Here is a 23,724-nt window from a genome sequence, read left to right as displayed (position 1 = left end):
CAGCCAGGCAATGGAGCATTGCATTCATTGGAGACAAGGCCTTTCTATACAGTAGCTATCTCCATCTTCTCCACTGGTGGTTGTGGCAGTCAGTCGCAATAACTGAATAACAAACAACATTGTGAGATATTCTGTCAACATACAAAGTCAAGTTTGTCGCCAAAGGGGTGGCCTAGAGGCAGGCACCAGCACCTACAAATTCAATGCTGTGAAGCATCATTGGATGATATTTCTAGACAGGGGTTCCTATCCTCACTTTGTTCCTCAAGACACCCTCTACGACCCCTCTAAGTTTGTCACAACATTTCTGGCACCTTCGTATAAAGAAGGGCGGCACAAATGGACATAGGCCTGTTTGACTCCTGTTTAGAGGAATGCTGAATGAGGATGGGCTGTCAGGATGTGCCATATTAAAACTTGTCTCAGTTTCCCAAGTGATTTATTATTTCCAGCTACAGTGCCCCCATTCCTCTCGGTCTGCGTCTCCGGGTCCCGAAATACTGAGGACACCACTTTGCTGTCTGCGAAATGGCTCAGCGTGGAATGGCTGCCTCAGCGACCTGTGCATTCCCCTGAATTGTGTCGGCCTTGTATGGCCACGGAGTTGCGGCGATGTCAGGATTCACCGGCAGTCAACTCAGCGGTCTTCGCCCCTGCCACCTCAGCACTGCCCGCTGAGAGCTGCAAGGTGCCTGCTGTGTGCCTCCTCACCAGCGTGGCTAAGATCGCGGTGACAAGAAGTGCCTGCAGCCGAATCTGCAGCCCTCACCTCGGATTGCCTCCGGCATGTGTTGGGAGCCAACGAGACTGCCCGCAGTAGCAAAGCATGGTGTGGCCCGCCGCTGGCTGGCTGTGGCCCCAGCATTGACCTCAGGGTCAAATCAATGAGCTGCTGTGGACTGGAATGCTGGTGCCCCATCTGCTGCTGCGTGTAGATATAGGTGTGACACGCCCCACAGTCCAGGAGAGCTGTCACACTTGAATGCCTTGTTAGTGAACCGGCGCCTATTTACATGTGGCTGTGCGCCTCTGTTTTGCTAATGCATCACTCTGAGTCATGTACTCATAACACCTGGGTTGGGCCAGTGGGCCCCTTCTGCCTGTAACTTGCGCCATGCAAACCGCTGCATTTACTCTTTTCAGCAGGTCTACGGCCCTGTGGCCTCCATTCTACTTCACAACCGCTGGTAGCGTAACTTATTGTCAACAGGCCCGTGCCTGACTGTAACTTGTGTGCTCAGAAATATTGCACCAAAGCTAACCTTTTCCCATCTTCAACGTTGGTGCCACTACACCTAGGAGGGCATCACACGAATGCTGTAGGACTTGAATTGGCAGACTCTTGAGCAAAGATGCAAATTGTCCTTTGAAAGCTTACTTAAAAAATTTCAAGAACCATTATCAAATAAAGAATCTACAGGTATTCTTCAGACCCATAGGTATCATCCCTGTAAAGATTGTAAAGTAGAATTAGACTAATTACAGCGTGCACAGAGATATTTAAGCAGCCATTCACCCTGCACTCCACATATGACTGCAATGGGAAGAAATCTAACATGTGGATCTTGATAAGTACTACTGACTTGCTTTTGGCTGTGTCTTGCTGAACATATATGTAGATGTAGATGTGGATGTACAGGTGTTGGAGAGAAATCTGGAAACCAGAAATATGACATATTACCGTACCAAAAATGGTGTAAGAAATCCGTTAGCGTTAAACAGCTCCCAATCATCTTGGAGTGGATGGTTTTCAAGATAATGTTATATTACTCTTCCTGCAAATCAGTAAAACTTCAGGTAATGATCATGCCCTCTTCTCTCAGACCACAAAGACTCAAAAACACTGAGATCTGGTGACTGTAGTGGCCAAGCAACATGCAAGAATTCATTACCTTAGGGGAATAAACAATGTACCATGGGAATGGTCCTCGAAATGTAAAGGTATAGGCTGTTATTTAACAAAATCTGTGATACCTGAGCAATACCAATGCGTGATGTACAAGCAAAGTTGATGAATGTAACGAGCACCTATTGTAACAGTGCTGTGAGATCAATTCAGTTTGTTTGCATACTTTGAACATAATTATAATGATTTGTAACTGAAATGTCACAAAATACAGTTTTCGTTATTACTGTTCAATGTAATGAAAAGACCAAGGAAACATGTTAGTAATAAAATAAATTATGTAATTGCAGAGTTATTTAGTTTTGTAAATTATGTATTATTATAATATTAGATTTTCTATATTTTGGATATTTTGGCTACGGAAATGATATTCTTTTGATTTATTCATTATTCGTGATTTTTAGCAATGATTTATGCATCTAAAATTCTGTAATTTTTTCCTCAAGCAATGTACAACTTTTACTCGAAATCATCAAAATACCTGTTTAAAAATTAAATAACCATGTTCCAACTGTTAGAAGCTTTACAAACCTCAGCACCAACCGCCGAAGGCAGGTAGTTCTAGCTACGATTTTGTGTGAGTCAGTACAGTATTAGATTTTCAGTTGTGTGTGACGCCATCTTATGATGCAATAAAAGCATTATAAAAGACATTTATATGTTTTGGCTACATCATTTTATACGAGGAGATTACTAACCTGACCATATGGGAAGTCCAGGATTTAATTTTCATGTGATCAACCTGCAGCAAACAGATACCCCAAGTCTTCAACATCAGGAACAAAAGAGCTAAGTAACAACATTTGTAGCTTAACAGGGTGGTTATGTTATCAGCTGATCAGACAAATTGTTCACATAACCCCTGGCAGTAATATGACCTTGCAGTGTAACCATGGGGCTTGCAGAAAATCATGATACAGTTGCACACATCACCACCAGACCCCCGACACATGTCACTCTTGGAACATTAACTCTACCAGAAGTTGGAAACAGTGTGAAACAAGACTCACTCTTGGAACATTAACTCTACCAGAAGTTGGAAACAGTGTGAAACAAGACTCATTTGACCAAATGGCGTTCTTCCACTGCTCCAGAGTCCAGGTTTTATGGCTTTGGAACCATATTTTCCCGTTACAGGCATTTGCATCACTGACAAGTAGTTTTGGAATTCCAGCACACCTCGAAATTCCCTGCTTATAGCACTCCCTTTGTGTTGTTTCGGTGCTGTCAAGGTTTGCAAGTGCAACATTAAGTTCTGCAATGACTTTTGCGCCAGTGGTCTCCTCAGTTTTTGTTGCAAACCTTTGCAATGACCGTCTGTCATGATCGCTCATCACATACTTTCATCTACAATGTGACTTAGCAGAAGACCTTTCACTGCCTTCCCTCTATGCAGTATACATCTTCACTATGGAGCCTGTTGTAACACCAAATACTTCAGCTCTTTTGGTTATGGAAGCACCCGCCATGCAAACACCAATATTTTGGTTGTGTTCCAATTCACTTAGCTCTAACATAATGCACTCACAACTACACTGAACATGGTTCTGACCACATCTGACACATATGGAAGACATTGTATAGGTGCCGTTCATGGTCATATACAACAGTACAACTTACAGTCTTGGCTAGCAATCACATTTACGTTCAAGCGTGCATTTTCAACAGTGTTTCCGTATTTTTGTCCAGTCCCCGTATATGTGCACATAGATTACAATTTTTTACCACTCTGTTTCTGCTTCTAACAATAAGTGATGTTGTTAGACAGCTTGTGCATTATTTTATGTGCAAAAGATCCAGAATATTATATAAGAGAGCAATTTAAGATGACTAACAACTGAACTTCATACAGGTTGCCAAACATAATCTTCATGTACATTTGAGATGTCTTATTTTCTGATGAATTCATTACATTATATTTTGAAAAAAAAAATAAAAATAAAAACTGCTTTATCTCCCTCATTCATGGCAATAAGATCCATGAGTGATTGTTAACATTTGCTTTTACATTTTATTACAAGACATATAATCAGATTACAATATAATACAATAGTTTCACAAAAACTGACAAGAGGAAAAAAGATACAAAAAGAAATGTGATGTGCTTCAAAAACTCGTATATTTCTAAAAAAGTTAAGTGGGCTATGTATAAAAAATATATCTATTAATTTACCAAAGAACAGGACTGATGTGGCAACACTCAAGACATGTCATGTGGAAACATGTCTTGATTTTGTTGCTACTGTTAGTCAACTTGTCAAAAATTTTATATACAAAATTTTAACTATCAACATGAGTTGTAAGATACTAAAAATAAGAAAGCAACATATTTGCACATGGTTTCTGCACTTAGAAATGCCTGTTCTACACATTTAATGCCTACCTAACATATTTTTATCAAAAATGTAATGTTCAGTTTTTCAGACTTCAATGAGTCTAGCACAAGATTTGGTGCAAAACACTGATTTCCAGCCAATTCTTTAAGACAAACATATAATACAGGTACCAATTAACCATCAAGTCTGATCACAATAATCCCTGTATATGAATGTGTCAAGTGCAGGCACTGACTACACAGTTGCCTCAATATGTGTTTCCCCTTTGAATGAAACAACTGTTTCGGCATCATTTCATTTTCAAAATCAGAATGATCTGCACAGTACACATAAGAATCACAGAAACCAGCACTCTCCTCTTTTATTTGTGTAATAAAAGCTTTGGTTGAATTAGCTGAATCAATTCTTTTTCCCTCACATATTTTTGATAAAAATTTTGTTATCTTTCTTGATGCAATTTAATACAATACTTTGAGTCAAATAATCTAACTTCGAGGAGCTGTAAATTCATTTGTACATATATAGTTAACAATATTTAAAATCAAGATGGTACCGCTGACACTAAAAACTGTTATCTGGCTTCAGAAAGAAAAGCTCAAAGACACTGCTATTATTTCCAATAATTCTTATGTTGTTCTGCAACATTATTTTCCCACTTACCCTCTTGATGTTCACAACTGACAAAGTGAAATTTGTTATGAACAGTAGGCATCCCTTAGTAACTTTGTTCTACCAATACACCACTGCTTTTTCTTTGGCTAACAAGGTAATTTCAGTTTTTTATATTTCTGTAGAAGATAGTTGACAAGAACAATAGGCATTCCTTACCACCTATATTCTGCCAATACACCACTGCTTTTTCTTTGCTTCAAGAGGTAATTTCAGGTTTATATTTTTCTTTGAAGATAGTCACAAGTATAGCTATCATCCATTTCTTTGCTGTTTGTGGATTTGCAATATCTAGTGTTCCTGCTCATATGTCTGCAGTGTTTAAATGTTTGTCTGAGCATTTACACATTTCAATTAAAATATCACATAATTCACTGATTTTCTGTTGATGGACTCAGTTGGCATCTGTTCATCTGTTGTACATCTCCACAGGAAGCAGTGAAACATTCATAGAATTCACCATCATGTGCACAGTAATATTCAATGAACAGAATATTTTTTTTGAAGATAGAACAATGATCAGAAATAAGTGTTTCCAAACATTTATCAGAAAGTAAAAAAAAGGGGCTGGTACAAATATTAGATTTGATTTTTAACAAAGCTTTGAAGCAAGATCCCTCTTAAATGATTGTTGTGAAAATAAGATGGCTGTAGTTTCCTGATCACGTACTTTATGCTCACAATTAATAACAACTAGCAGCATTTGGGAGTATCCATCTCTTTGCTGAAGCATCAAACCAAGAAATACCCATTTCTGTGATTTTAAAGAGTGCATTGCTAGCTGAAGTTTGACATGTGGATTTCAGGTGACATTAAGTATGAGAGGGAAAAAAATTACCCCATGTTACAATGTGACAAGTCATACCATTCACATGTGAGTGAACAAACAATATATACAACAAAATGATCAAAATAGTAATAGTCTATTAATTCTTCATTGTAAGCAATCAGACATAACATTCAAATTTGTTCATAAAATGGCAGATAATTTACTGGTTATCACCTAATGGAAGACTTGTGGTCTGTTTTTTAATACTAAGATATGACCACCTCACTGAAGTGTGTGGCTCCTCCCCACACCATGCTTTAGATAAGTAAATTACACAATGTGAATGTGTATAGGTTTGAAATGATTCACCATTCACAAAACTCTAATTTTGTTGTACAGCCTTCACAGAATGACAATACTTTAGCCTACCATTTTTAAGGAGCAGATGCAGCACAGGCAATAATTCCTTGTGGTCAGCCTTGTAGTAGAGTAGGTACGAGACAGGACCAGTCACTTTGTAATCTTGCGCGAATACCCCACTTTCGCATTCAATGACCTTCCTTACTAAATGTGGATGGGCATGCATCCACTCCAATAGCAATTCAATTGTTTTCACTCTGCAACAAATGGACATGTCCAATGCTATCCCAGAACTGCATTATACTTAACATCAAAATGTTAGATATTAAAACAAGAAGCAACAACAATAAATGAGACGAGTGATGGTGATGGTCAAACAATTTCATGGATTGCATCAAATCAAACACTAATTCAGTGAATTGACTGATCACTGATATTTCACTATTATCTTGTTTTATTGTAAGCCCACTATAAATCACAGAATGTAGTGCACTATCTCCTACAAAGTAAAAATTTCTAGGAAATTCATAATGGAAGACTGAAATGTGGCATCACTATATTTTAAGTCACAGCTATTAATGCATGATATAGTATCACTGATACAAGGGTGCCCATACCCGGTGGCAAAGGTGGGCTGCATCTCCCACCCCACTGGGAAAGAGAAAAAATATAGTGTAGTCAGCTATTTTTCTTTCAAGAAAATTATTGAAAAGTTGGTATTGCAAAGGTTTTTAACAGGGTCAGATCTGGAACTTTGTTATGGCTATGTACAAGTCGCCATTTGTCTTCCAAAACATTAAAAATACTTCATAGCCACAGGTCTAGGCTCCACCCCATAAACTATGGTGTGGGCACCCTTGCAGGATTAAAAAGTGTCATTCACTCTAGTGAGATGGTGATCACTTTTCCCTTTCCACTGCATAGTCTGCTAAATTAATTTCCCAGTGACATTTGATATTAGTGTGTCAGTCAGCAGTGATAACAAATATGGAAAGAAAATTACATGTAAATAATTAATTTCTCTGCACATAATTTCATCACATCATGCACAAAAAATTAAAAAATGCTTCACAACTGGTACTTTGACACCAAGACTGGCAAGTCTGTTTGGATGGTGTGCTGGGTCCACCAAACATTATGTATTAATATATAAGCTGAGACAATATATTTTTCTTTCACTAGCATGGCTGATAAGATGTATCTGACTTTTGCTTATGTTAAGAATACTGCTCAAAATTCCTCACAGCCAGATCTAATCACACTAGAGCAGTCATTTGATGTGTTGGGCTACACACAGTCGCATTACTAGAGAGTTATAAAGTTCTGACAACTTATGTATGAAATCATAGATAGGAAATACAATCTGTACACAAACATTTGATACCTGTTTTGTGGTTCCTCTTTGTGCAATTTTAAATAACTCATTATACCAAGCAATTCAACAAGGAAGAACAGATTTCAGTTGTTTAAGACAGACAAACTGTAAAAGATAGAAACACATTGCACATGTAACTGGGCAGAGGAAATTTCAAAGTTTTGACAGAGCTGTGCTACTGTTTGTTTGTAGAAACATGGTGATTACACCACACAAGAAATTATTTTGTTTGTTGGGATTTGCATGAAGTCAATCCATCGTTCAAGTGCAACGTGCATCTGGCATCAATTCAGCTAGAAGTCACCTCTGCACAAGCAGATTTATGACTGGCATATAAAATTCTTGGAACTTTGTTGCATGTGCAAAGGGAAAAGCACTGGCCAGCGACACATGTCTAATGAAAATGGCAAGTGTATCCAAGATGCATTCACATGGACTCACAAGTCCACAAGACACGCATGCCAGAAACTTCAACTTCCTCAAACAATAATATGATGTGTTCTGTAAAAAAGCCTGCATATGAAGCCTTGCAAATTGCAGTTACTGTAGCAATTGCATTCCAGCAACAATAACACAAAGTATGAATTCTACATTTCGGTTCTGCTGGATGTGGCAGAGGACACTTTTTCCAAACAACTCATCTTTTTGGTCAAATCGATGCACGATACCATCCCACCTCAGCTTCGCCTTGAAGTGCGGCATTGTCTTAATAACAACTTCCACAATGTTGAGTTGGAAGAGGTGGACACCAAGATCTCGTCCATTGCTTTAGGTCTCCCAGGTCATCAGACCCCACACCTTACAATTTTTCTCTAAGAGGGCACAAAAAAAAAAAAAAAAAAAATAGAGTCTGTCTCACACATGGCAGCTATTCTTCAAGAGCTGTAAAACTGAATTGCTGAAACTGTCAATTCAATGAACAGGGACCTCTTTATTCACATGTGGACTGAAATGGACTATCATTTTGATGCATTTCTCGAGCAACACCTGGTGCTCGTATTGAGAGTACGGTATACTGCCTGTGGGAACGTAAAACTTCGAACCTTCCTCTATCTAGTGACATGTACAATGTGTCTCTATCTTTCATAGTTTGTAATAAAAAAAAAGGACGATTTTCTTTCTTTTTGAATTGCCCCATTCTTAAAAAGTAAATGTACATTTCTTATGTTGTGTGGATGCAATTTTATATTGTGAAACCAGACAGAGGTAATGTTATTTTCTGCATTTATTAATAATAGGTAAAATTATGATTTTCTTTGTTAAATCAAATAATTAAATTTTATATTCATGATTATTATACTGACATTCACATATTCTCATGGATGTAGCCATCATGGTAATGGCTTGGTCTTTTTATAAATAGCAAAATGCAAAAAGTGATGTAAATCAAAGAAAATTGACTAATTAAAAATAAACTGTTTACAGTAACAACAGAATTAAATTTTTGTATCAACATTGCAACTAAACATCGCAATCCCCACTCTAGCCTGAGTCAGGTATATATGCAAAGCAAATCATAGTGGAGAGGCATAACGTAAGGCTCAAGGCAAAACCTTCTTAAAGAGAAGTTGCAGTGTTAACATTGTACCATGTCACTGGAGGAAATTGGTGGAGATGCTTAAGAATAGAATGCTACAAATGTATTGAGGAGAATGTGAATAAAGTATAAGTGTGGAGAAGTGCAAACAAGTAATGAAATACACTTCCTGGCAAAAAAAGATGAAGCACCCAAAATGGGAGACTGTCTAATATTATTAGAGTCATTGCAAAATCAAAGTCAGAGTTACAGAGAACTTTTGAGGATGAGCCCACTTATCAGCATGTGTTTCACACCCTCTGGCCTGTTAGAATGCACTGATTCATTTTGGAAAGGTGTCATACAGCCACTGTATCCTCTCCTGAGGCAAGTTAGCACAGAACTGTTGTAACTGGTCATTGATATTATGGATTCTGGCGCTGGGATGGAACTGACATCCGAGCTCATCCCACACACATTATATAGGGGACAGATCTGGAGATCTTGCTGGCCACAGGAGAACCTCACCATCAAACACCATTCATAAAGACAAGCACAATGTGTGGATGAGCGTTTCCCTGTTGAAAAAGGACACCACAATACTGTATCACGAGAGATAACACGAGGATCCACAATGCCCGTCATGTACCATTGTGATGTAACAGATCCCTCGGTACCAGCCGTGGCCTGAGGTCATGCCCAATGGCTACCCACAACGTGACACCAGGAGTAACAGCACTGTGTTCCACCAAAATACTGGAAGAGTGGGATTTACTCCCAGATCACCACCATACCAACAATTGTCATCCAAAATACTGCAGAAGTGCGATTAATTGCTGAACATATTGTGATACCATCTGTTAGCAATCATTGCTTCCCAGACATGGCAATACTACCAATGAAGCCATTTGCATTGTGTGTTAATGGCATCCTAAGCATGAAATGCTGATTCCCCAGTCTGGCTGCTGCTAGTCCCCAACCAATGGTTCAGGATGATACAGAATGTTGCAGTGAGTTCATTACTTGTTCTCAGACAGTAGACACAGACGTAAAAGGGTTACAATATGCTCAGTACATAATATGGGGTGTTCAAAAAGTCTCTCCGCAGTGCCGTATGATTGTTAGCCGCGCTTGTCATATGATTGTTCACCTGCCTGGGTTACTTCCCTACAAGTGGACTATCCCAACATTCCACTGTTTTGTTTATCTCAGCCAGCGATAGTAGTATCATTCGTGTGTGTCATTACATGTTGACATGACCATTTAAGTTTAGTTCCTTTGCTCATTTGTTTTGTTTTTGTCACTGTTAAAATGCCAACCATTGAAGAATGTGTGTTTTTAGTCGAACAAGTGTTCAAAGCTGGTGGTAAACACACAGTTTCAGTTTGTCAAACAATTAATTCAGTTTTTCCGGAGACTACACTCCCACATCATGACACTGTGCAAGATTTGACTAACAAATTTCGAAGTACGGATTCAGTGCCAGATGCACCAAGAAGTGGTTGTCCTGGCATTTTGTCTGAGGATAAATTACTCGATATTTCTGATAAAATGTCCATGAGTCCGAACAAGTCAGTAACAAAACTTGCCCAGGAAATTGATGTTAGTGTCGGAATGGCCCACACAGCTGTAAGGAAAAAATTAGAACTTTTCCCATACAAAGTGACAGTTGTGCAAGGACTGAAAAATACTGATCATGGCAAGAGACTGCATTATTTTCAATGGTTCAAAAATTTCGTTCAACAAAACAGAAGGGATATTTATTCTAAATGAAACATTTTTCACTGATGAGGTGTGGTTTCATTTGTCCAGGTATATGAACTAGCAAAATTCTCGTATGTGGAGTTCTGAAAATCCATCGTGTATTCATCAGGAACCACTTCATTCTGTGAAAATAGGAGTTTGGATTGCAATTTCTAGACACTGCATTGTGGGTCCCATATTTTTCGACAAAACAATAAATGCACAATGATACTGCAAAGATATTCTGTACCCATTCATAGGAGAACTTGTGTTAAGTGAAATACTGAATGGTTATTTTCAACAAGATGGTGCAACTGTGCATACAGCTCGTGTTTCAATGTTACTGATTGCTGATGTTTTTGGTGATCGTATAATTTCACAGGGACTTTGGCCTCCATGATCGCCTGACTTTTTCTTCTGGGGTGCAGCAAAAGCAACTGTCTATAAAAACTGTCCAAAATCCATCGATGAATTGAAAACTGAAATATCCACTTTCACTGCTTCTGTTACAGAAGAAATGTTACAGCTTGTGTTTGGAAACATGATTAGATGAACTGAATTGTGTATTCAACAACAGCGGTGACACTTACAACATTTAATGTGAAAATTTGTAAGTAAAAAGGAATATTCAATATTAATAACTTGTATTTCACTGAGATTCATTGTGGTATTTTCACTGCAGCATATAGCGTGCGCATCTAACAATCATATGGCACTTTGGAGAGTCTTTTTGAACACCCCATACTGTGATCCTCCCTTGTGGTGGTCATAGGTGGTCAACCAGAACCTTGACAATGACATATTCCCAAAGGTGAAATGTATTTCCAGTTGTTAATATGGACAATCGTCTGCTTTATAATGGAATGACAACAATGAAAATTTGTGCCCATCTGGGACTCGAACCTGGATTTTCTGCATATCACTAGCGGTCATCTTACCTTAGGCTATCTGAGCATGGCTCACAGCCAGACCCAAACTTCCACGTGATGTCAAACACGTGTCTACAATGTGCACTCATACGTTCATTATGTATAATCCTGTACAGGGGAGACATTTTAATTGAAAGTTACTTGCCCAGTGTCCGCGGATAAATATGATATTGCATTGCCTGTGTTGTTCAGAAGGCAATATCAAACATTTCCCCACTTTCGAGAAGCACTGCACGAACAGCAAGTCAAAAGTTTCCACCAGCAACAATCTTCTATGGATACTGGCAAGATCACAGTGTGGTAGTTGAAACTCTACAAACCTTTGCAATGTCACTATGCTATTCTGTGGCAGAGTATGGATGTTCTTTTTGGTACACATTAGGATATGCCAAACAGGTGGCCACAGATCCAATGCAGAATTATAACAGTTTGCTCGAAATCCAGTCCAGTCAAATGGCTTTACCAACTCATAGGATTAGAACCACCTCCTGTTTGAAGAGAAATCGCCACGAATGATGAAAGACAGAAAATGCAGCTGGAGAGACTGCATCAACTGTATGGGCAAGTACTGCTCCCACAATGACTGGATGAGTGTTCTTAGAATATTTATGGCACTCGCAACCACTGCTGAAAAAGCTAGGTTACAACTATGGTGTGTTACAACCTACATTCTCCTTGGCTGTGAATGGGTTTCAGAAACTCTACCTCCTGGCTGTGACGAGTCATGGACAACTTGGAAGTGACTGAACAGCTGTGATTTGGAGTTGGCAGATCAAAGGTTAATTTGGCAATACAGAGCTACATTGATCAAGATGATATTCAGTATGACTGTGGGGATGACCAAATTATTCGTCATAGACTTCCATGCCAACTGTGTGCAGCCTCCTGCACAGAAGATGAACTGCATCAAGGAGCAGAAAAAACACTGGAAGAAGGCAAGTTTTGAGCAAAGGTAAAACAGATGTTAGGTCACACGATTGACTGATAGAATTGTTGGATTTCCTCCTGAAGGATATCACGCCAAATTCTGTCCAACTGGTGCGTTAGATCATCAAAATCTGCAAGCAGGGAGAGACCTGCTGGCCAAGGTAGTGTTTGGCAAGCACAAAGACAAGCAGTAGAAACTCTCCCCCATGTGGGTTGGCATTATCTTGCTGAAATGTAAGCCCAGGATAGCTTGCCATGAAGGACAACAAAATGGCATAGAATATCTTCAATGTGCTGCTGTGTTGCGTTGTCATCTGTAGCACCCTTACAGGACAGCAGTACACTGATGACATATTGTGCAACATTTTGTTGCCCTTCACGGCAAGCCATCCTGGGCTTACATTTCAGCAAGATAATGCCTGTCCACACCCGGTGGGAGGTTCTACTGCTTGTCACTGTGATAGCCAAACTCTACCTTGGCCAGCAAGGCCACTCGATCTCCCCCAAATTGTGAATGTTTTGAGCATTATGAACAGGGTCCTCCAACTAACTTGGGATTTTGATTATCAAATACATTAATTGAACAGAGCTTGGCACAATATCCCTCAGGAGGACATCCAACAACTCCGTCAATCAATGCCATGCCAAACAACAGCTTGCATCGAGGCCAGAGGTGGACCATGCATTACTGACTTGCTCAATTTGAGAAGTTCTCTCTCTTGAATACATCATCCATTTTTTTCTAAAATTGTAATCATTTGTTGGCCTGTACATGTAGATCACATCTATTGATATTCATCACATTTGCACAATTCCTTCATGGTGTGTCATTTTTTCTGTCTTGCAGTGTATAAATACCCCTAGCACTATCAGGGGGACTCAAAAAACTTTAATTATCACCATGAGAGCATAAAATTATGTGATTAGTTTGTTGCTTAGCTGCCTGTACATATCTGCAGTTCTGGTACATTGCTACAGTACCACATCATGCTGCTGGAGGAGGAAAAACTAAACAGCACATCACTTTGACAAAATGTATTTCTCTCTTCTTCTTCTTTTTGTTCTTCCTTCTTTATCTCTTATCGTGAAGCAGTCAGCATGTTAATATGGATCTGGTGACATAAGTGTCAGAGGGTGGCTTGATGCTCTTCCTGTCGCCATCCCTTCTGTCCCACTTTGTGTACCCACCTGTCTGAGTAATGTTAACCCATGTGAAAGTGTAAGAACATTTCCAAAATGCTTGTGAATCATATAACTGGGGTGGGACATGTGTACCAGGCAAGTATTCACTTAAACGGATGTGTGAAACCAACTAAAACCCACAACTGGGCTAGCCAGCACATGGACCATCACTATTAATCTGCCAGATGGATTCAATCCGAGGCAAGCACGAATCCCCGAGTCCCAGAAGCAGTGTGACAATGTGTGTGAATGTCTAGGTGTGGCATGTCAAAAATGTGAATATTTTGTGGTAATACATTCTCTGCTACAAAGGGGAACAAAGCTGCAACAATCCACAGTGAGTTGGTGGAAATATACAACACAGTACTGGCATATGACAGAGGGGTCTTGTGGCAAAATTGCTTCCAGAGTGGTAAGACAAGTCTGAATGACAGAAGCAAAGTGACAGATCCTCTCTCTATAAATGAGTGTGAACTGCAAGAAGTGGAGGCTCTGCTGCTAAAAAAGTGGCATTACAATATGGTGAAACAAAGCAGAAATCTCACACAACATTTTGAAGATTGCAAAAGTTATGAGCCATTGGGTTCAGCAGCTCCTTGAACCCATTCCAAAAGCCCACTGAACTAAAACAGCATTGGAACTGTCGCAGCTGCATCTGGGCAATCCATATTATGTCATTAGGTGGCTAACCACCATGATTAAGAACTCCAATTAGCAAAACAGGTTGCACAAGTTCAGCCCGAATGAGTATTCTTATTAACGTTCCTACTATTCCAACTCATGCTCCAAAAATAAAGTTCAAGAGCAGCCTGAAAAGTGCTGCACGCATTTGCAGAATGTGGTGTAAATCTCTTGAAAAAGATGTCAGGTGTCATTTGAAGGTAACTTCCCCCTCTTCACGTGTGTGCAGTTTGAAGATGTCATGTTCATCCAGTGTATTTTGTATAGTGAAAGTATAGAGATGTGTTCTAACACAAGTTAAACAATGTATTGTTATTAGGCTTTTAACTGTTGAAAAAGTGACTCCTAGTGATATTCATCATCATTTAAAGGCTGTTTATGGTGACAATGCTGATGATAGGTCTACTGTAAATTGAGGGGTAATAAAATTTCATGGTGGTGAGCATGGAGAAGCCACAACTGATGATTAAATAAACAGCACACATTTGATCATGACAATGAACATATTGATGATCATTCACAAGTGTATTGCAAACTATATCAGAATATCAGAGGAATCTGTCAGCTTCATTAGTGAACAACTAGGATATCATAAAACCATTGCATCATGGGTAAAACACCATCTTACAGACGAGAACAAACAGTGTCGATTAGAATGCTGCAAGCAACTTTTGCAGTGCTACAGTGATGAAAAAGATGACTTCTTTTTTAATACTGAGACATTCATTTTCTCCTCAGGTGAAAAAGTTCAAATCACAACCATCCATGTGAAAAATTCTTTTTGACTGTATTTTATGATGTTCACCGAGTTTATGTAACTGATTACCTGGCACATGGGCAACATTAAATTAGTCTCAGTATGCAGAGCTTCAAACATCTCCAACCTCAAGTTTGTCATGTCAGAGGAAATCTGGTGCCAATAATCTTGCAACATGACAACACTCGTCCACTCACATTATGCACAACTGAAGAGCCACTATGAAACCTGAAGTTTGAACTGATTCCACACCTTACGCCCTTGATCTTGCAGCTTGCAGTACTTACTTTTTTCCTCTACCCAAGGGAGAGCTAGAGTGTAATTGTTACACTTCTGATAATGAGAGGAAGGCAACTGTCAAGTCTTGGATCTGAGAAAAGTTGGAAGTATTTTTCAGTGATTGAATGAAAAATCTTGTCACATGTTGTGAGAAATGCATTAGTATTAACAGTGACTGTGCGAGGAAAAAAAAAAAAAAAAAAAAAAAAAAAAAAAAAAAAAAAAAAAAAAAAAAAAAAAGATTTTGAAGCTTGAGAATTTTATTTTAATGCACTTTTTACCTGATCTTCCCAATAACTCTTGTTTGTGTTCTACACACATGTTTGCATTACCTTTCAGTCTACAATCGTATCAATGTTCTTAGACTCACTGAGAATAATTAATTTTTGCACAAGATGGCTGAAGATACAGGTGATACCCAGAAAATCTACATTTTCCTATCTGTACAACTGGTCTTATATTCAGTTACAATTCTAGACTGCAATCCTGTCACCTGAGATCAAGGAGCAAAGTGACCAGTGGAAACGTATAAATTCACAACCTTACTTACTTACTTTACTTTAATTTTCTTTACATGATCAGGCCCAGAGGACTGCATGCTGCTAAAAGGTTCCTCCTCCACTGGGTTCTGTTTTGTGCCTCCTGGCACCAATCATTCTCTATTCCAATCTGCAGCAAGTCCTCATGGGTTCCATCCCTCCATCTCTTCTTTGATCTTCCTAGTGGGCGTTTTTCACATGGAGTATAATCCATAGCTTTCAAAGACCATCAGCATTTATCCATCCAACTGACATGTCTTGCCTACACAAGGCACTTGGTTTTCATCAGTCCTACAATGTTTGGTCTATTGTACATTTTGTCTAGTTCACAATTGTGTCTGATCCTCCATTCCCAGTGATCTCATCTTGTACTGGACCAAAGATCTTCCTTAAGAATTTCTGTTCAAAAACAAGATGATTGAAATTACAATGAAATGAACGCCCTTAGCTGCTTACAGGCATTGACGTACGTCAACGAGGACAGATGAAAATGTGTGCCCCGACCGGGACTCGAACCCGGGATCTCCTGCTTACATGGCAGACGCTCTATCCATCTGAGCCACCGAAGGCACAGAGGATAGCGCGACTGCAGGGATTTATCTCTGGTACATCTCCCGCGAAACCCACATTCTCAATGTATTGTCCCACACTACATTCGTAGTGCCCCCGGCCATTATACTCATTACTCGTAGCGCGTTGCTGATTCCTGTAAGAGTTCGGGCACTGTTTGTGCATTCGTACAGAAGAAGAAGATGGTCAAGTGGCCGGTGAGCCTTAACTATATATATACTAAGAAGGTACCTGTTCTTTCAGACATGTCCGAAAGAACAGATACCATTGGTGACCATGCAGCTCGTTAGAATGAAATTACAATGAAATCAACACCCTCAGCTGCTTACAGGCGTTGACATACGTCAACAGGGACAGATGAAAATGTGTGCCCCGACCGAGACTCGAACCCGGGATCTCCTACTTACATGGCAGATGCTCTATCCATCTGAGCCACCGAGGGCACAGAGGATAGCGCAACCGCAGGGATTTATCTCTGGCACGCCTCCCGCGAAACCCACATTCTCAACGTATTTTCCCACACTACATTCATAGTGCCCCCGCCCATTATACTCATTACTCGTGGCACGTTGCCGATTCCCATAAGAGTTCGGGCACTGTTTGTGGATTCGCACAGTAGAAGAAGATGGTCAAGTGGTCAGTGAGCCTTAACTATATATATACTAAGATGGTAACTGTTCTTTCGCTACAGCTAACACAGGGCTTATCACATGAGAAGCATTTCATCTGGCCTGTAATTTGCTCAGACAGCACACCCAGTCTTACTCATTACGTGCTGAAATACAAATGTTTAATGACATAAATAAAACACAAATTATATCAATGTAGAATCACAAACTTGATAGAAACTTACTGCATGCTTTCAATTGCATTTATTAAAGGATTTTTGCACAGTGCCACTTTTTCCATCTCTGTTGCCTTTATGATGAGTTCAACAATCCTGCAAAAAAAAAAAAAAAAAAAAAAAAAGAGGAGGCATTAGCAGATGTAAAGAAATGCTCGAAGATTGCATATAATAAGTAATTTTAAACATAAACAGAAAATACCTCAAAAAGTAAAATAAAGTGAGAGAGACAAAAAGATTAACTATTTGTTAAAATTACAAAAACACAGATTCGGGCAGGCATTTATTTCAGGAGGGTTAATCCTATGTACAGCCAAAAGTAATGCTTAAAACAGAACACACCACTCCTATTTTCCACAACAGATTTCTTCTCAGGGAAGAATGAGGAAATGGTTGAGGAAGCTGGAAAATGGAGGAATTTAGTGTTGAGCAGATACATTTACCAAGAACATGAGTTATAGGGAAAAAGCTGTTTACATGAAAACACAAAAACAACCAGCAGGCAATGCTAGCTCCACTTCAACAGTTGTCATCTCCTTCCATGCAATAAAACCACTATGTACCTTACAGACTAGGTATCCACAGTATTTACATCTACTCCAATCAAGTCCTCAACATACTGACCTTCTCTCAAGCAATTTCTTCATCCATCCCTTTGAATAGCATTGTCCCAACTTCAGGCAAAAGAAGCGTTCTCCACTCATCACTCAATACCTCTCATCCACGTTCTCCACTCATCACTCAATACCTCTCATCCACTCAATACCTCTATATGCTTCAAATGAATCATTAGATTACCCTACTGGGCAAGAAAATTTTCAAGTCAAGGTCTGAAATTACAGTCCCATAACACATCTCCTACTTTAAGCTTCCTATTTCTGTAATGATTCCCTTGAGAACCTTGTCCCCTGCACTCATCTACTACCTCCTACTCCGTTAACATATTGCACAACATTAAAGGCAGAGGAGTAAGTGGAAGAGCTCACATCATTCACTGGTTGGTATGTTCATTGGACTGTTTTTTATGGGAGGATGACCACTGCCAAACCAGCAGGAAGCAAGAACGGAATTAGACAAACTGTCTGCTTTGTGGATATCATACTCAGTAGCTCATCTTGCTCTACAGCATGACTCAAATGCCTGCTGCACCACTGAGGTCTTTTAGACCCTCCCACTAAGAGTTAGCTGCCCTGAATGCTGGAGGCAGCAGCTTTTTCTCCATCACATCTTCCATCCAGCAACTCTCCTAGACATAATTTCTATTAGCTAAACACTAATGCCCCCTTTCCCACACTGTGTTTTTTAGAATCTGGCCTTATTTATTATTTATTTTTTAGCTCGTACCTGGATCCTTTCTTTCTTTTATTCTTTTTTTTAGAGTTTCATATCTCAGTAAGTAAAAATGGGATCCTAATAAGATCACTTTGTTGTCAGTCTGTCTATGGTTGTCCAACTGTCAAAAACTCTTTTTCTCAGGAAATGTAGACACATAAAGTTGAAATTTATGGCACACACTAAGGTCTATACTCCTTTGATAGTGAAATAAATGTAAGCTTCTAAGCTAATGCAATCGAAAGATACACCTATTTATGTCACATATTTTGATACTTGTAGTCACTCATTAAATCCCATAAGATACTTCCCATTGACCTAGAATCATGAGATTTGGCTTCAAGAAGTGTTTAGCTGTAATTAAATCACACAAGAAAATATTTCTTTTCACATTTGTTATCAGACTTCAGACTTGAAACATTCTCGAAATCTCGGAATTCCAAAGACTGATATCTCACCAGTTTCAATGTTGATAACATGCAAAATCATCAAGATTCTTGGTTCCTGGGATGGACGAACTACCTATATACATAATTAACTTTGTATGGAAATCTCAGAGTGTGTGAGTCCTACTCGCGCCAGGCCATTTTTTTTTTTTTTTTTCCTTTTCTACTAACCATTCAGTTTTTACTTTTTTCTTTCTTTGTACTTTTTAACTGCATTATTCTTTTCATCTTCCTCTTCTGAGATCTCAAACTCCCGAAGGTACAGACCAGTCGACCTTTCTGTCTCTGCAATTTTATCAGTGAGCAATATTAATAAGTGACTCAGGAGAGTGAAGCAATTTAACTTGATTTTTATGCTACAGCATATAAGTTGAACAGAACTCTGTATAGATAAAGTAAAATCAAAGTTTTACACAAAACAACTCAATAACTGCTATTCCTTGCACAGAGATAATTAAAACAGTAATTTTCATCCTCAATGTAGTCTTGTGTAGTTCCCTATATGTGAATGCTCCAAATCTCTGGATCCTGTCATTGATACCAACAACATAATTCATCTTCTGTTACACCTGAACTGTAAATATTAAACAATCTGAAGTGTGTGGGATTTAATTAAAAAACTTCAATTAAGAGCATTGTACTGGAAGTTATATACGCTGATAATGGTGAATTTATTGAATAACAGTATAGCTCGCTGTCAACAGGTAAAAAACTGTTTGTGATATTTCCATGCTGCCAAACAAAACTACTGACATGCAATGCATGTCAGTTCTATATCTACATCTACATCCACATGGATACTCTGCAAATCACATTTATGTGCCTGGCAGAGGGTTCATTGAACCACCTTCACAATTCCCTATTATTCCAATCTCATATAGCGTGCGGAAAGAATGAACACCTATATCTTCCCGTACGAGCTCTGATTCCCTTTATTTTATCATGGTGATCATTTCCATAGGTCAGTGTCAACAAAATGTTTTTGCATTCGGAAGAGAAAGTTGCTGATTGGAATTTCGTGAGAAGATTCTGTCACAACGAAAAACACCTTTCTTTTAATGATGTCCAGCCCAAATCCTGCATCATATCAGTGACACTTTCTCCCATATTTCGCGATAATAGAAAACGTGCAGCCCTTCTTCGTATTTTTTTGATGTACTCTGTCAGTCCTATCTGGTAAGGATCCCAAACTGTGCAGCAGTATTCTAAAAGAGGATGGACAAGAGTAGTGTAAGCAGTCTCCTTAGTAGATCTGTTACATTTTCTAAGTGTCCTGCGAATAAAATGCAGTCTTTGGTTAGCCTTCCCCACAACATTTTCTACGTTTTCCTTCCAATTTAAGTTGTTCATAATTGTAATTCCTAAGTATTTAGTTGAATTTATGGCCTTTAGATTTGACTGATTTATCATGTAACCAAAAATTAATGGCTTCCTTTTAGCACTTGTGAAGATGACCTCACACTTTTTGTTATTTAGCATCAACTGCCAATTTTTGCACCATTCAGATATCTTTTCTAAATCATTTTGCAATTTCTTTTGATCTTATGATGACTTATTAGTCGATAAATGACAGCATCATCTGCAAACAACGTAAGACGGCTGATCAGATTGTCTCCAAAATCGTTTATATAGATAAGGAACAGTGAAGGGCCTATAACACTACCTTGGAGAATGCCAGAAATCACTTCTGTTTTACTCAATGAGTTTCCATCAATTACTACAAACTGTGATCTCTCTGACAGGAAATCACAAATCCAGTCACATAACTGAGACGATATTCCATAATCATGCAATTTCACTAAAAGCTGCTTGTGAGGTACAGTGTCAAAAGCCTTCTGGAAATCCAGAAATACGGAATTGATCTGAAATCCCTTAGCCGGCCGAAGTGGCCATGCGGTTAAAGGCGCTGCAGCCTGGAACCGCAAGACCGCTACGGTCGCAGGTTCGAATCCTGCCTCGGGCATGGATGTTTGTGATGTCCTTAGGTTAGTTAGGTTTAACTAGTTCTAAGTTCTAGGGGACTAATGACCTCAGCAGTTGAGTCCCATAGTGCTCAGAGCCATTTTTTTGAAATCCCTTGTCAATAGCACTCAACACTTCACACGAATAAAGAGCTAGTTGTGATTCCCAAGAACGATGTTTTCTAAGCCCATGTTGACTGAGTGTCAATAGACCATTTTCTTCTAGGTAATTCATAATTTTCAAACACAATATATGTTTTGGAATCCTGCTGCATATCAATGTTAATGATATTGGCCTGTAATTTAGTGGATTACTACTACTACCTTTCTTGAATACTGGTGTGACCTGTGCAACTTTCCAGTCTTTGGGTACAGATCTTCATCAGATGATAACCGTTAAGTAAGGATACAATGCATCAGCATACTCTGAAAGGAACCTAACTGGAATACAGTCTGGACCAGAAGACTTGCTTCTATTAAATGATTAAAGTTGCTTCACTACTCTGAGGATATTTACTTCTACATTACTCGTGTTGGCAGCTGTTCTTGATTCAAACTCTGGAATATTTACTTTGCCTTATTTTGTGAAGTCATTTTAGAAGGCTGTGTTTAGTAACTCTGCTTTGGCAGCACTGTCTTTGATAGTATCTCCTTTGCTATTGTGCAGAGAAGGCATTGATTGTTACTTGCCGCTAACATACTTCACATGCAACCAGAATCTCTTTGGATTTTCTGACAAGTTTTGAGGCAAAGTTTCATTGTTGAAACTGTTATAAGCATCTTGCATTTAAGTCCAAACTAAATTTCGAGCTTCTGTAAAAATTGCCGATTTTGCATCTGTTTAAATTTGGAATGTTTTTTTCGTTGTTTCTGCAACAGTGTTCTGACCCATTTTGTGTACCAAAGAGGATCAGCTCCATTGTTTGTTAATTTATTTGGTATAAATCTCTCAGTTGCTGCCAAAACTATTTCTTTGAATTCAAGTCACATCTGGCCTACGTTTATATTATTGTTGTTCAACAACAATGTGTACTCAACAAAACAATGGTGCTGTTCTTAATCTGGTTGTAAATGCAAAAGGATAACAGTCCACAAATTAAGGCAAATCATATTGATATTTACAGAAATAGAGTAGATCCATGACACAGATGTCAGATTTAAATTTATGTTTCACATTTGGATATTAAGAACCCGCACTAAAGTTCCTGCACGTAAGACTGACACACGCAGATTTTGTACATGGGCAATTTTGAATACCCGAGTGCCCAGTAAGCACTTGAATACATCATTATCAAATTGTAACAGAAATTCTGATACATAATATCAATGTGCTACTTACAGTAAATTTGTCTGTGTGAAGGTGTTATGTAGTCAAGCCACAATACAGCTTTCAGTTACATAGCATCCATCCACTTGGCAGAAAACTAAACAACTTCTGAGTGTTACTTACTTAAATATAGCCTTATAACTTGTGATTTCTGATTGTATTAGTTATACATTAACAAAACAAAGTCATACAAGAGAAAGTCCAGTTTGGAATATCGACAATATTATGAAAATGATAGATTGTTACTAACAGTAAAGATGACATGTTGAGCTGCAGACACGCACAACAGAAAGACTGTTACATATGTGAACTTTTGACCAAAGCCTTCTTCAGAAAGGAGAACAAACAAACACACACACACAAACAAGCAGGCACACCTCATCATGCACCAATCTGGAGTGGAGAAGTGTGAGAGACAGAGGGGTACAGCTGAGAGGAGAGATATCAGTGCTGCCTGTTGGAGTGTGTGGCATGAAAAACCTGCCAGGAGCAGCGTCAGGAGGCTGATGGGAAGAGGAGTGGGGGGGGGGGGGGGGGAGGCAGCAAGTGGAAGAAGACAAAAGAAGAGGAGGGGAAAAGACTGGTGGGTGCATTGGCAGAGAGTGGCACACAATGAGGGTGAGGGAATTGGGAGGAGGTGATACAGCGGGGGGCAGTAACTTGTGTGGAGGGTGTGGTGACAGTAGGTTACCATATATTGAGGCCAGGACGATATTGGGAATGGAGAATGTGCTGTACGGATAACTACCGTATATGCAGTTCAGAAAAGCTGTTGAACCAATGGCATCGAAGACAGTAATACAATTTACCCATATCTCTAATGTAGACCTCTGTGAACTGAAATTTCCAATATGCTATGATGTCATGGCTGTTTAACGATTCCAGTCCTACCACTTTATCAACTTTAGGTCCATGTACTAGAACAACTGTGACCCAGCCATTACCAAGCAGATTGGCATCATTGTTGCTACGGGTAAACTTCAAAACTCCACCACAAAAGACTGATGGCCCATGCAGGATGAGTTGTGCATCTACAAAGTTCTTGGTGTCAATAGCAATATTATCTATTGCTTTATACACTGTAGGGCAGGTACACCTTCTTCTCCTATAGTAACATGGCATCTTCTGTGTGAGCAGTCCAATGCTGTTGCTCCAGCGGCTGCACGAAGTCTGACGCATTCTTAATATTTCTGCTTCTAGCAACACACATCTGCACTTGTCACATTTGTAAGCACAGATAGATAAGCTCAGTCTTCATGCAACCGCTCAAGCAACA

At 39.1% G+C, this 23,724-nt stretch overlaps 1 protein-coding gene and 1 non-coding gene across 5 annotated transcripts in view; both read right to left on the bottom strand.

Annotated features, from left to right (window-relative positions):
* LOC126106467 (ankyrin repeat and protein kinase domain-containing protein 1-like) overlaps positions 1–23,724 on the bottom strand; it is a 206,086-nt gene that overhangs the window by 52,332 nt on the left and 130,030 nt on the right. For all 4 annotated transcript variants that reach the window (XM_049912752.1, XM_049912751.1, XM_049912753.1 and 1 more), the window contains exons 7-8: positions 17,392–17,478; positions 6,110–6,297 (exon numbers count right to left, since the gene is read on the bottom strand). In XM_049912752.1, the coding sequence (XP_049768709.1) occupies positions 6,110–6,297; positions 17,392–17,478 (275 nt within the window). The remainder of the gene's footprint in view (positions 1–6,109; positions 6,298–17,391; positions 17,479–23,724) is intronic.
* On the bottom strand, positions 16,464–16,538 carry Trnat-ugu (transfer RNA threonine (anticodon UGU)). Its single transcript has one exon. It is a non-coding gene; the product is annotated as a tRNA-Thr (tRNA).

The sequence above is a fragment of the Schistocerca cancellata genome, chromosome 10 (assembly GCF_023864275.1).
Source record: "Schistocerca cancellata isolate TAMUIC-IGC-003103 chromosome 10, iqSchCanc2.1, whole genome shotgun sequence".
Taxonomy (NCBI): domain Eukaryota; kingdom Metazoa; phylum Arthropoda; class Insecta; order Orthoptera; family Acrididae; genus Schistocerca; species Schistocerca cancellata.
This window is presented reverse-complemented; position numbering and strand designations above follow the sequence as displayed.